Source organism: Psittacula echo, assembly GCF_963264785.1.
Source record: "Psittacula echo genome assembly, chromosome: 10".
NCBI lineage: Eukaryota > Metazoa > Chordata > Aves > Psittaciformes > Psittacidae > Psittacula > Psittacula echo.
This window is the reverse complement of record NC_137741.1, coordinates 2,629,635-2,644,188: the sequence shown is the minus strand read 5'-3', so window position 1 is coordinate 2,644,188 and position 14,554 is coordinate 2,629,635. Positions and strand designations below refer to the sequence as shown.

General features: G+C 58.0%; 2 protein-coding genes across 2 annotated transcripts; one reads left to right on the top strand and one right to left on the bottom strand.

Annotated features, from left to right (window-relative positions):
* Positions 1-465: 465 nt before the first annotated feature.
* On the bottom strand, positions 466-5,896 carry SCAMP5 (secretory carrier membrane protein 5; the record flags this gene model as incomplete). Its single annotated transcript, XM_080626429.1, has 6 exons — positions 466-660; positions 760-877; positions 1,408-1,509; positions 2,213-2,369; positions 4,575-4,703; positions 5,887-5,896. 6 exons carry the CDS (start codon positions 5,894-5,896, stop codon positions 466-468), a joined length of 711 nt encoding a protein of 236 aa, XP_080482555.1.
* A 6,280-nt stretch (positions 5,897-12,176) lies between these two features.
* Positions 12,177-12,827, top strand: RPP25 (ribonuclease P/MRP subunit p25; the record flags this gene model as incomplete). Its single annotated transcript, XM_080626443.1, has 1 exon — positions 12,177-12,827. The coding sequence occupies one exon, from the start codon at positions 12,177-12,179 to the stop codon at positions 12,825-12,827; it is 651 nt and encodes a 216-aa protein (XP_080482569.1).
* Positions 12,828-14,554: the final 1,727 nt, after the last annotated feature.

Below are 14,554 nucleotides of genomic sequence, written 5' to 3'. Positions count from 1 at the left end.
TCACATGCATCAGAAACCTGTGGCTCAAGGCTTATTCCAAGAGGGAAAATGGGTGCTGGTTGCTATTTGTATCTTTCCCTTTTGGGAGTGGGGGCTTTTGGCTGATGGAGTTCTAACGTACACCTATCACCACAGTAATTAAAAACCACCACCATACACTAGTTCACAGGGAAAAAGAAGACACGTGAACGTACACGTAACTACCACACACCCCCCCCGAGAGCCCTGCAGGTCAACTCCCAGCCTTTTCAAAATGAAACAGAAAGGAGAAAAGAAAAGCTCCAGACAGTAACGGGGAGGAAAAAGAAGAAGAAAACAAACCCCAAATGATCTCGTTACAAAGAATAGGAAAAGAACCGTTATGGTCCGCTCCAGCTTTCTGGAATAGCTGCAGAAATCCGGCTCAGCCTTCCTCCTCCTCCCTTTCTCCCCAAGATCTGGTGCCTGAGGACAGAGTCCTGCTGCTCACATCTCGTTGGAGTAGGTGTAGTTGGGGGTGGCCGAGTACTGCGTCTCGTGCTGCATCATGGCCCCCTGCGCTGCGCCCATGGCCGCGTTCTGCGCTGCCTGCTGCACGTGGGGGTTCTTCCATGCCCCCGTGGTCCACTCCTCCTGGGCTTTGCTGAAGCTCCCGCCGCTCCCCCGGTAGAACTTATGCACCTGGGAAGAGAGAATCCAGAGGGATTGAGGGATTGCAGCTCACCCCAACCGGCCAGGGGAGCAGCAAGGGAGCCCTGACGCGCTGCAGCACCTCCGTACCATAGTGAGGGCGATGAAGGAGAAGACAGCCATCCCTGTGAACAGCACTGTGGGGATGAGCATCACCACAGCTGAGCCCACGTTGGTCCCAAAGAAGGAAATCGCTGCAATCCAGCCACTGCAAGGAGAGCAAAACAACTGGAATGCTCAGCAATGTGGGCCTCCCCGGCTGCCAGCATCCCCCTGCTGCCCCTCACAGCACCCACCCAAGAAGCCACTCGGGCACCAAAGGTGTTAAAAACACACCAGGAGGACACAGCACCAGTGCAGTGGGGATTTATAGAGTCACAGACTGGTTTGGGTTGGAAGGGACCTTAAAGCTCATCCAGCACCAACCCCTGCCACAGGCAGGGACCCCTTCCACTGGAGCAGCTTGCTCCAAGCCCCTGTGTCCAACCTGGCCTTGAACACTGCCAGGGATGGGGCAGCCACAGCTTCTCTGGGCACCCTGTGCCAGCGCCTCAGCACCCTCACAGGGAAGAGCTTCTGCCTAAGAGCTCATCTCAGTCTCCCCTCTGGAATGGCCTGTCCCTACAGGCCCTTGTCCAAAGCCCCTCTCCAGGTTTCTTGTAGGCCTCTTTAGGTACTGAAAGAGTGTTACAAGGTCTCCCCTCCTTGCACTCAATGCAAGAGCAGCACCTTCCTTACCAGACACCCCAGCCAGGAATTCCCACTGCCTGGATAATGCTGATCACCAGCTGGGCCATGAAGGTGAAGAAGAAGGCCATGAAGCTGAAGGAACTGTCTGTCCTGCAAGAGAAGGCTCAGTCACTCCCTACACCTCCATCCTTGCTGCACCACAAAGGAAGACAGATGCTCCCACGTCTCAGAGCCTTTAGGGGCAGAAGGTGCTGTGGTTCAGTGAGAGTGTGGTGAGAAGCAGAGCACCAGGGCACAACCAAAGACAAGGGAGAAACTGAGAGAGGCTGAAGGAACACTTGGGAAAGCCACAGGGCTTCCAACCCTCCCTATGGCTCAGCCAGCTCGGCACATCAGGCCACTGGGCATCCGTGTTCGGACACAGCTCTCTGCTCGCACCAGCCTCACTCATCCCACATGGGGAATAAATACACCCGCAGTTCCTAGATCTGGGAATACTGCACTGGGGATCAATCTCAGCAGTGGGATAATCAGTACAAGCACCTTGAGGACTTGTGGAAAGCTATACAAGAAGCCTCAAGGATGGGAGGGGAGGGCAAGCTGGCACCCAACTGCCTCCTCACCACGCCCCCAGCACTTGGTGGAGGCACACAAAGGGTGTCTATATTGCATGGCCTCAGGGCATCCCAAATACCCTCCCTTTGAAGGTTAGAAAGTAAAGCTAAAGGGCTGGACAGAAAGAGCAGAAATACCCCCAGATCTCCAGGCAGTGCCCCAAGCTAAGCACTAACCAGTTGCGGGGGAAACAAACCCAAAAGCCCATGAGAAGCCAGGCTGAGGAGCGACCACTTACTTGAAAGCTTTGTAAATAGGTCTAAACCAGCAGACATAGGAGCAGGGCGTAAAGAGAATGAGCCAGAGAATTGCCAGTCCAAAGTTAACAGCTCCACCGCCTCCAATGAGCCATGCGAGGCAGCCAACGAGATTCACTGCCAAGGTGATGCTGTTCACTGCAAACACACACACACACACACACAGAGGGAGCAGAGGAGCACGGACACAAGGATGTCAGTGAGATATGAGAGACCCCAGGGACGCCCATGTGGGGCTGACCTCCAGTCCTGCATGGATTACCCTTAAATTAAGCTGCCTGAGTGCAGGAAGGGTCCCCAGGCTGGCTCAGCTTCAGCTGAGGAGCAGGGGAAAACATGTATTGCTTAGAACTGTAGCGTGTTAAGGAGATCCAGGGCTCATGGGGCTCTTTGGGAAGAGCCACAGCCTCCCGCTGCCTGCAATCTGGAGCACGTTTCCCCCACCAAGAGGAAGCAGGAGGAACCCAAGTGCAGCTCCTCCCTTGCCTCCAGCTACAGCTTTGCTTGTGGAAGCGCTGCCTGAGCTACAGCCCCCAGGAGCCGGTGCCCTGAGCTCCCTGTGCCCGCCTGGGCAGGTCAGGGGGGCAGCCCTGCCCGGGGTGAAGGCGGCACAAGGGCCGGCACTGTGCAGCCCAGCGGGGCAGACACAGCACAAAGCAGAGGAGCCTCAGCTGCATCCCGACGCCTCGGGCTCTTGAGAATGATTCATTATTTGGAGGAGCACGAAACCCCTCCCACTGCTGCCCACAAGAGAGCTGCAGCTGCAGGAGAGGCAGCGGGGCTCTCGCTGCTCCCTGAGCACCCCGAGGGACCTTTCAGCCTCCGCTGGGTGCTTGTGGGCGCGTTACAGAGCAAGAACAGCCAGATCAGGCTGGGGAGGGAGCTGGACACCCCCGAGACAGCTTCCCCAGGGAGGCCCAACTTCTTCTGCCTCCCTTTGCATAGAAGGGCTGCACAAAGTGACAGGGGAGTTATCCCAGGGGCATGTTCCTGATGGGATGGGGCCCCCAAAAGCTGGAGCAAGGTACAGCCCTGGGGGTGCTGTACCAGAAGCAGAAAAGCCCAGCCTCTCCAGTGCCAGCTCAGCTCCCTGTAACCTGCCTCCAAAGCACGTGGCACTCCCTGGGCATCCCAGCTTCCAAAGTTCAGGGGAAACGCCTGCTTAAGGAACTAAGTTCTAAAAAGGAATAGACCGATGGTGCCAGCTTGCCCTGAGCAGCACACACATGTTTCCACCTATGGTGGGGTGTGATCTGTCCCTCCATGGCTCTTCTCCCCACTCAGGGTTGATAAGGATAAGGAGAGGTCCAGGGTAGTTTTAGGAGTTAGAAGACAGTGAGAGCTCTGTTAGCACAGCACAGCACACAGAGGCATGCAAGAGGAGCAGGCAAGAACTGGCATGGGGGAAGCCTCAGGCTCCTGTGTTTTAGACGTCAAGGTCACCTCAACGGCCCTGGGGCACTGAGCCAGCTCCACACCTCCACCCTGGAGGCTGGAAGGGCTGAGTGCATGGGATGCTGCAGCCCACACAGAATCAACCAGGTTGGAAAAGCCCTTTAAGCTCACCCAGTCCAACCGTTCCCCAGCACTGCCAAGGCCACCACTAACCCATGGCACTGAGGCCTCGTCTCCACGGTGTGTGAACACTTGCAGGGACGGTGACTGCAGCCCTGCCCTGGGCAGCCTGTTCCAATGCCTGAGCACCCTTTGGGGAAGGAATTGTTCCTCAGCTCCATCTAAACCTGCCCTGGTGCTGCTTGAGGCCGGTTCCTCTTGTCCCATCCCTTGTTCCTTGGGAGCAGAGCCCAGCCCCTCCTGGCTCCATCCTCCTGTCAGGCAGTTGGAGGGAGCGATCAGGTCCCCCCTGAGCCTTCTCCAGACTGAACCCCCCAGGTCCCTCAGCCGTTCCCATCACACTTCTGCTCCAGGCCCTGCACCAGCTCCATTGCCCTGCTCTGGCCCCGCTCCAGCACCTCAATGTCTCTCTTGCAGTGAGGGGCCCAGAACTGAACACAGGATTTGAGGTGCAGCCTCACCAGTGCCCAGTGCAGGGGCACAGTCACTGCCCTGGCCCTGCTGCCGCACTGGTGCTGATCCAGGCCAGGATGCTGGGGGCTTCTTGGCTGCCTGGGCACAATCTGCTCACGTTCAGCTCCATCAATCAGCACCCCCAGCTCCTTTCCCATGAGCAACCTCCCACCCCCAACAGGTTTTAATGGGAGACCCCAAGGCCTGGAGCTGCAGAAGGGCTTCCCCCGACCTTGCTCTGCTCTTCCAGCCAGGAGCTGCCTTTGGAGAGGAATGGAAACCACAGACCCTCCCGAGCCCTTCTTGGCCACTCACGCATCCAGAGGTAGTAAAGCCGCTTGGCCATGGTGCGGTGCTGCGGCGGGATCTCCGCGTCGAAGTCCTGGTAGAAACATGGCTTCAAGGGGATGAACTTCGGCAGGGGAGGGAAGTTGTTCACTTTCTCTGCAATAGAGTTTCACCAGCATTGGGCACTGCACAGAGCTGAACTAAATCCAAGTTTCCCACTGAGTCTTGTTCAGCCCCAGGAATGGATGCATTTCATGCAGGAATTAAGGATTTCCCCTCATAATCACCACCCCCAAGCATCGGACAGATTTAGCCCTCAGTGACCACGTGGATCCTGCAACTGTGGACACCCACAACACCACCAGGGACTAATGAGAGATGTGATGTCCAGTAACGCCTCTCTTCAGAGGTGAGGGGCAGCCACACCAGAGCCCCTCGTACCTGCCATGCTGGCACACGCTCAGCCTCTCCGTTCCACAGGAAAAGCAGGGGGGAAAAAACCCAGGAGCTTTCCCAAAGCTGCAGGAAAATGAGAGAAAACGAATGATGTGAAGAGCTTCCACCTTCCCCCTGCTCCGAAACAGCTCGGGAAGGTGCTTCGCTTTGGCAACAGAGATGCGCTATTCCCGCACCCAGGCTGTCTGCTGGCACCAGGCTGGCAGCAGAATAAATCCTGGCTCCGGCCTCAGGCTTCACACCGGTTAAGGCAGGAGATTAAGAGAAGATCCAGTGATGTGGGGCAGGGCGCAGGCTTCGCCTCCCACTCCTGACTGACCTACATCCAGCCCCCGGGAGAGGAGCCAGGCTGGATGGCAGCGAAAGGAAGAGCCCCACGAGCCAGCCAGAAACCCTCCATTTCATGACCTAGCCCCCAAACCAATTGATTTATTTATTAATTCCCATGTTACAAAGCATTCCAGCACAGGGAACTACCTGGCTCCGTGGCAGCACCCACCTCTGCAAGCCCCATTCCAGAAACCAGGCCAGAAGGGAGCAGGGGAAGCAGCTGAAAATACCAGCTGGAAAAACCCAACAAATGAGTGGTGATTGTCACTCATGAGTCACTTGAGCACCGGTTTAGGGATTACTCACAGCATTCGGAACCTGGTGCTGTGTCTTGCAGGTGGAGCTCAGAAAATGAAGCCAAATTAAAGCAAGAATGAAGAGGTTTTCAATCCAAGCCACTCTGCCCATCCCACCTTGTCTTCTCCCAGCCTGTCCCAGGTGGAGAAACAGCAGCAGGGAACACATTTCTCATGACACGATGCTTGAGGATTGGATCTGGGGGGTCTCTTCTCACTCGGAGCCCTCCAGCCATCACAAGGCAAAGCAATCCCACCACGCGCCATCGCCCGACACCCGACGGCAGCCCACGGATGGCTCCGGGAATACGAGTGACGTCTCCCGTGCACGTGTGCCGGGAGCAGGGACACGCGGCTGTGGTGCCCCCGACCTGACTCTGGCTTCGCTGCTCCCCAGCTTGGCAAGGACAAGGGGCATCCGCACAGTTTAAGGGGAAAAGTGCGATTTTTGGGAGCGGCTGTTGCAATACGGGGTTTGCAAAGCTAAAAGGGATGGATTCTGCAATGGAACAAGGAGGAGAAGCCCCGACACCCGCTCCGGGTGCCAGCACTGCACCGGGCGGCCCGACGCTATGGGTTTGGGCTCGGCGCGGATGGTGCCCGTAGGTTACCCACGGGGGTCGAACGCACGCCCCACCCCAAAACCAGACGAGGGCCCCCGTCAGCGGCCTGGCTATGGGAGAACGGCGGCCGCGCTCCCGCTCGGTTCACGGCCCGCGGGTGCCCCCACGCCGCGCACATCCCCCCCCGCCTCCGGTGGGCTGCAGGCGGGGGATGGGTGCAGGTGGCGGTCGGTCCCGCCGGGGGTCGCAGCCGAGCGCTGCCCCCGAGGCCGCTGCCCACGGCCGCGGCACTCACCCGGTGTGCTCTGACCGTGACCGTCCCCTCCGGTCCGGTGCCGCGGCGGGTGGCGGCTGCCCGCCCGCCTGGCGCTGCTCCTGCCGCAGCGGCCGCGGTATCGCGAGACTACAGCGCCGCCGCTGGCCAGGCTATGGGGGCAGCGCCGAGATCTCGCGAGAGCAGCCGCGGCTGCCGCTGTCCAGGGTCCTGCTGCCGCCGGCGGGAGAGGCGGGGCTGACAAAGGGGCGGGGCCATATAGGGTCGCGGGCTCTATGGGGTTCCTATGGGGCTGGGGTGCAGCAATCCCTGCCTGGGGCACAGCAGAGCCTCTATGGGGCACGGGTTTGGTGGCCTCCATAAGGGGAGTGTCCGGCTTCAGTGTGTGCTTGAGCCCAGAACCCCCCCCGCGTGCTGGGCTGCACCCCCAGAGCGTGAGCAGCAGCTCAGGGAGGGGATCCTGCCCCTCTGCTGGGCTCTGGGGAGACCCCCCCTGCAGTCCTGATCCAGCTCTGGGGCAGCAGCACAAGAGGGACGTGGAGCTGCTGGAGCGAGGCCAGAGGAGGCCATGGAGATGCTGCGAGGGCTGGAGCAGCTCTGCTCTGGAGCCAGGCTGAGAGAGCTGGGCTGGGGCAGCCTGGACAAGAGAAGGCTCCTGAAGGGGAGACCTTAGAGCAGCTCCAGTGCCTAAAGGGGCTGCAGGAAACCTGGAGAGGGGCTTGGGACAAGGGCCTGTAGGGACAGGACAAAGGCTGATGGGCTTAAACTTAAACAGGGGAGATTCAGGCTGGATATGAAGGAGAAATTCCTTGCTGTGAGAGTGCTGAGGCACTGGCTCAGGTTGCCCAATCCTTTAACCAAGCCCAAGGGAGCTGCAGCAGCAAGGTGAAGCACCCACATGTTGCTCAGGTATGGGGGCAAGCCTGGTCAGGGCAGTAGGTATCCTAATGGGAAAACACTCTAAGAAAAGCTAGGCACTTTTCCAGAGAGCAGGAAGTATTCCACTGTTCCAGGCAGGTCAGAAGCCACCATCCCCATCACCCTGTGTTCCCTCCTGGTCTGCCTCCCACCAGGAGCTGCTCCACGTGGTCATTAGGTAGAATCATAGAATGGTCTGGGTTGGGAAGGACCTTAAGATCTAATTCTAACTCCCTAATGAATGGCTTGTACGATGGGCAGAGGAGATGCTGATTTCTTTTGCCATCAGTGCTAAGGTTGGGATGCAGAAGAAGGGACTGACTGACCCATAGATGGGCTGGGGAGGGAGAAAACACCCCTAAAGGGGCCATAAATCCCAGATCAGCCTGACAACTCCAAGGAACATGAGGAGGATTCCGCGTCCTCAGTGTCACTGCTAGGAGCACTGCAGGGACCCCTCGGACCTCCTGTGTTGGTGCTTGGGACCATGCCAGTGCAGTGTCATGAAACTTACTTCATTTGACAACTAAATCCTCCTCCCTTCCCGAGATCCAGCTTTGAGCAACAGCACGGAGGGTCAGCGAGGACAGCATCCCACCACGGGACGGTGGGAAGGACAAGGAAGCCGCTCCATCTCCTCATACCAGCGAGTCCTGGTCACCAAATCCCCTTGGCAGATGAGTGGCATCGCTCCATAGGGATGTAATGAAGGAAACCTGGCAGAAACAGGGAAAACGCCTGTTTCACAGATGGCAAAATAGAGGGAAGCAGGAAAATCAGCGTGCCACAATGGCCCCATACCTGAGGGCCCAGCTGCCCACTCCAAACACCGTCTGGGTCTCTCCGTGCACGGCAGCAGGAGGACCGCGAGCAGCAGCAGGAGGAGGTTGGTTGTGGCTCCCCATTCTCACCAAGCGCCACTGCTCAGCCACGTGTGAGACCTCACGGGGGTGCTCTGGGACTTGGAGAGCTGCGCTGGCCCTGCCTGAAGGCACCCAGCACCCTGAGCACCCAGCGCTGGCACCAACCCCAGCCCTGCTCCTTGCTCAGTGTCAGCTCTGGGGTGCCTCCCGCACAGCCAGGACAACAGAACTGCTTTATGCCCCCTATTCCTTGTCTCTCAAGCTTTCTCCCAGCTGGATTTGCTCCCTACAAGCCTCAGGTCTACCTTCCCCACTCATCCATTTGGGCATGGCCAGTGACAGAGCTGTTCCTTGCCCACCACATCTCCATCTGCCTGCAGGCTTTACCGGAAGAGTTGTGTCCTCCCTTGGGTCCTGAGGGGCATCTGGAGAACCAAGATCCCAGTGCCCACCCCACACTACCTGAGCAGCTGCTCAGGTTCAAATGAGAATCCAGGTCAGCCAGAATCTAGGCAGGTTCAAAGCCAAGCCATGAGATCAATCTGCAGGTGAGGTCCATGGAGCCCAACCCAGACACAAGGGTTACTGCATCTCACTTACAGACCAGCTGTAACATAGCTCAGACCAGAGCTAAAGTTCCTGGGCTGAGCTTAAATAGAGTTCCTGGGCCATGGGCAGGATGGGAAGGGTGTTCTAGGTGTGGCTGTTCAGGACCATTAGGGTTTATTAACACCCTCAGGGCCCTTGTAGCATTATCTGCCTATTGGGCTATAGCTTTACAAAGGGTTTTATCCTATGAAAGGTTTGTTTTCTCCTTTTTAAGCTGTCTTCTTACTCAGAATGAGGATTATCTTGAGCTCTACTGCTTTCCCTTTACATTAGGAATAAGGGAGGATCTTCTACTGCCTTAGCTTGCAAGGAGCTGAAGCCACTCCAAGGTGCTTCTGGCACCCCAAGGCAACCCCTGCCCCCTGGGGTCACATCCTCAGGGTGCTGGCGCTGGGGAGCAGCAGGTCCCAGCCCCTGGTTCAGAGGGGGCACCCCCGGGTCCCAGGGCTGCAACAGCTCAGGCGCCAGCCTGCCGCTGGGTGCAATGTGATGAGCAGCAGAGACCTGAGCCGGGCCGATGTGACGCAGAGATGGCCGGCGGCACCCAGACTTTCCTTGTATCGGATGCTCCCACTTTCCAACCCGCTCCCATGCAGGGAGCCTCGGGTGAAAGAAAATATAGAGAGGGCAGGTGAAGGACAAGGGCTTGGGTTACTGCTCCTCTCCAGCTGCCCTGCTCGCCATTAGGAACATGTTTCTGGGTGCTTTTCCCCCCTTGCACAGGCTTGGTTAGGGCTGGCATCAGTTCTGGCTCCATGCAGCCCTCTCCATCCCATCCTTGTCTGCCTCCATCTCTGGCTCCTCTGCTAGAGGGCCCTTCCAAACTCACACCTCCTGTGGCAAGAGGGTCCTGCAGGGAAGGGGACCCCCAGCCCTGTGGGATGCTCAGAGAGACACTGCAATGGGAAAAGGGAGGAAGAAACCAGTCCCTGGCCCCCGCTGTGACCGGTGTGGATGGTCAGGAAGGACAGACAGGGTGTAATTGCTTTATTCCTATCTTTCCTTCATTCCTCTTTACCATTTGCCTCATCTCCATTTTAAATGACTCTGCACCCTGTTTCCCAGTGTTTCTTTCCTGGTCCTCCCCATGGCTGGAGCTCTCTGTGCCTTTATCCCCCCTGTCCCTGCTCTCCCCCCTCTCCCACCCCACTGTTCGCTGCTGCTGAGCTCATTTCAGCTATTCCTTTGCTTGGAACAGCCCATCCACTCTGTTGTCCTCCACCAAACAAGCTGACAGGCTAATGAATGGCTTCAGATGGTAATTAGCAATGGAGTTGCTAATAATGAATTGCATTTACATGTTAGGCGCTGCAGAGGAAAAGCAAGACCCTGCCATCAGTGCCCCTTTGGGGGCTGCAGAAAGGCTTTGCTGTGATTTCACCTCCTCCGCCTCCATTTCCAAGGCTCCACTGATCAGAGTTTGTGAAGCAGCAATTAGATGCAAGGGGGGAAGGTGCCCCACACCATGGAAAATGGGCCACAGGAGGCAGGAGCTGGGCCTGGGCCAGGAAAGAAGGGCTGGAGGTTTCATCCAGCATTGGGATCCATCCAGCTCGCCTGGAGCCCTGGTGCTCTTGGTGGCCACAACCCCCTCCTGTGCAAATCCTGTGGGATTTCTCAGCTCCCTGACTTCACACACGCTCTGTGGATGTTGCTGAAATCCTCCTTGGTTGTTTTCCCTACATCTTTTGAAGGCAGCAGTTTCCCAGTATGCTTAATCCATCCCTGCCTGCCCCAGCAAGGAGCCAAGTGCCTGCTGCAGCAATGCCATAAAAAGCCATTGAGCAGAAAAGGCGAGAAGTGATGTTGTTTTGTCTGCTAGGACCAAGGGATTCATGGTGGAAGCACAGCAACTAGGCATGCATCAGTGGGGGGGATGCTCCAAGCTGGAATCTGGTGCTGGCATGTCCTGCCTCAGTTTCCCCCTCTGTGTTAGCTGGGTCAGGAAGAGATGCTTGGGTTTTCCTCAAGCATTCCATCCCAGGTGGATGACACACCGGTGCTGTCCCCCATCACCCACTGGACCCCATGTAGGGCAGCAGTACCCCAGAAAGATGCTTTGGGGAGCACAGGGATGGCTGCATCCTGCCCTGCCACAGCCCTCCCTGCACTGCCATGGGATAGATCGATTTATTTATATATTTTTCAAGCCCTGCTCAGAGTGAAACCAATCCAGAGGCTGGTAAGATTTGACTGCAAGGCAATACTCAGCACGTCTTTCCACTGTGCAATGATCCCCCGGGCCATGGGGCACGCAGGGGACAGGCAGGTGACAGGCGCAGGCAGAGGGGAGCCGGGGCAGGGACGGTGCCTCTGCCCAGGGCATGGATTGGGAGCAGAAAGGGGAGATCTCCTGGCCTGTGACAGATATCTCTGGGATGTATCCAGTCAATGTGATGCTGACTCCTCGCTGGGGACATGGAGGTGAGAAGGGACAGGAGAAGGAGGAGGGAGAGAAATGCCATCCACCAGGATTTCTCCCAGTAGCTTCTCTGATGGCTAATAAAGGTTGAGCTCAGGCTCCAAAGTACTTCCCGAAGTACCTGCTGCATCTCCGTGCCATCCCTGGGCACAGCGTGGCCGGGACTTCCCATCCCTCTGGGAATGCTGCCGGAGAGAGGGCGGGCAGACAGGCCAGCTGCCCGCAGTGTGCCGACACTTGCGGTTAGCAGCCAGCCGCCCGTCCTTGAGAGGAGGAAGCGTGGAGAGAAGGGACCAGGTTCTCTTTAAGGGGGCAGGACTTCGGGAGCATCATGAAAGCAAAGACTGAGCTTCTCCCTCTGCCCTTCCTCCTTCCCTGCCTGCTGCTTCCCTGCCTGCATGCTCCCGGGGAGGGACTGGGCTCCCCTTTGCCTTCCCGGGCTCTCGGTGTGGGGCAGGGATGAAGGCAGGAGCTGGGTGCTGGGATGGGAGGCTGAGCGAGGGGAGGAGGAGGCAGAGGAGGGGAGGGCGAGGGGGAGGATCTGCTAATTACACAGAACAGCTCTGGGGGCTCTGCTGAAGTCCAGAATGAAGCAAAGAGCAGCAGAAGCAAGTGCTGCAGTGGGAGCGGAGCAGCATCACCGAGAGCCGGGGCTGGCTGGGCGCAACCGGGGGTACCCAGGGGACCCTGCAGCCCCGTATCCCCAGGGAATAGCCTCTGGCACGGCCACCGGCTCCTCCGCAGCCAGCCCAAGGCCAGGAGAGGGGAAGGGGCTGATGGTCCCAGGGGTGCAGGGTTAAACTCGGCCCTGCTGCAGGCTGGGCTGGAGGGCAGTGGGGCCCTGCCATGGTCCCGGGGTGCTAGGAGCCTGAGCGGATCCACCGGGAAGGGGTGAGAGATGGCTGCTGAAGGAGGGAGAGCCAAGCCCGTCACTCAGTCCAGGATGGAGAACTTCCGAAAGGTGAGGACGTCGGAGGAGGAGAGCCCATTGCCCTTCCCCGACCTGCCGCCGGACGTGGTGGAGATGAAAGTGAAGGAGGGCAGCAAGATCAGGAACCTGATGAACTTCGCCATGGCCCAGATGGAGCTGAAGGGCAGGCGGCAGATCGTCTTCAGCGGCTGCGGCAGGGCCGTCACCAAGACCATCACCTGCGTGGAGATCATGAAGCGGAAGCTGGGAGGGCTGCACCAGGTCACCAAGGTGCGCTACAAAACCCTGCTGGAAGTCTGGGAGAACCAGGACCCGGTGCCCGGTGGTGAGGCACAGAACCTGACTGTCCACAAGAACGTCCCCTCCATCTGCATCCTGCTCTCCCGGGACCCCCTGGATCCCAACCAGACCGGCTACCAGCCCCCAGAGCCCCGGCATGGGCTGGAGCCACAGCTCGGCCAGGCGGGAGAAGACACATCCAGCTCCTCCAGCAAAGGGCTGAAGCGGCCCCTGCCACCTCCCTGCGAGGAGCTGCTCACCAAGAAGCTGCAGGTACAGGTACCCGATGGTCCGAGGGGCTCGGGGAGCACTGACAACCAGGCAGACCATCACCACTGAGCACCATCTTCTGCCCCAACCAGCCCCACACTGGGTAGAGGGTGTGCTGGAGGAGTTTTAGCTGCTTTGTGGTGGACAAAGGCCGTGTGAAGCCTTGCTTTGGGGTCATCAGTGTGCTGCAGGCTCCCCCCAAGGTGTACCCACTTGTTCTCATATCTGGGGTGAGGGTTAAAGGGTTAATGCACCCGCTTTGGGTTATGGACTGAGGGTTATTGGTGACCCCATAGGGATAATGCCACCCAGCTCCAGCCACGTTCCTGCAGTGACTCCCATGGGTGCTGGAGCCTTTCAGCGCAGGGTGCCCGGATCGGGGACGGCAGTTGCACATCCTCACTCCCCACTGCTATGTCTCAGCCGTCAGGAAGATGCTTTGGCCCCAAGCTCGCTGGAGTAACACCTTCATCATCCAAACTGCTGCAATTACACCCGCTGAGGAGCTGTCAGGGTTATTGATGCGGGGCTCAGCACCCTGCGGTGCCGCAATTCATCCTGAATGAAGCACACAATCGAGGAGATGGGACAGCACAGGAAAATAAACCAGCCCTCCTCTCCTGCCTCTTCTTCCCACATCGGATGTTCAGGTCTTTGCTCTCCCGGAGGTGTCCGCAGCAATTGGAGCTGGGGTGAAGCGCCCATCGGGAGCTGCGGGCAATGGGAGCGTTCAGTGGGTGCTTGTTGTGGCTGGATGCAGTGCTCAGGACTGGGAGGTGTTGGGGTTGTGGGAAAGGGTTTTGGAGCAACGTTCCTGCTGCTTCCAGGGGTAAAGGGAGGTGTATGGAAAATAAAAGCTCTTTGGAAATAGCTGGAATATGTCTATGGGAAAACATAGGGGATCACCTTGTGTGCTGGCCACGGCACAGATCAGCACAAGGGGGGCTGCTGCCGATCCAGGACAAGAGGATCCCAGCTGAGCCATGGTGGAATGGAATCGGGGCCTCCTGTGTGCTCTGGGAGCAGCCTAGCACTGCGGGGATGGGGTATGGGTGAATTACATTGGCATTATGAGCATACCCTTCCTAAACGCCAGCTGGGAGCGATGCTGCTGAGCATCCCCTTTTGTCCAGGGTTTGCTTGGCTGAGAACGGGAATGGAAGGAGATGAGGGGAGCGAAGAGGAGGAGGAAGCAGGGGTCTGTTTTGTTTGGCAATGACCTTGTTATCTCCCTCTGCAGGCTCCCGCTTATCTCCCCTGCTGCAGAGCGATTCCCTTCACCTCTCCGCCGCTGGGCTGTTGAATGTTAATTTCTATTGTAATTCGTTATAATGGGTTTTGGTGGGTTCGGGGCTGCTTTGGGCTCCGAGCTCTTCTCCTTGGTGCAGACACCGCTCAGGTTCAGCGCTCTGCCCCACACGCGAGCTGCAGCACCCGGGCACAGGCTCCTATCCCGAATGTACTGAAAAACCGGGACAACGAGTGACACCTTCTGGAAAGGGAGCCTAAAGCCTGCGAGAGCCGCGGCAGCCCCTCACCTCCTCAGCGCTGCCCCGCTGCCGCTCGCACTGCTCCCAGCCAGGGCAGGGAACAGCAGCAATCAATCACTCACTCATCTCCGTTATTTGTTAACGTGCGAACTTGGTTCAGATCGATTTTACACGCAGACAGCTCCAGTCTCGGAGGGGATCCTGTCCTCTTCATTCGCTGCCTGCGGACCAAGGGGTTTCCTGCGGGAGAGCGGTTAACAGAGCCCGTCAACCGAAATGAGAAGCATTTAAATAGCGCGGTGCCAT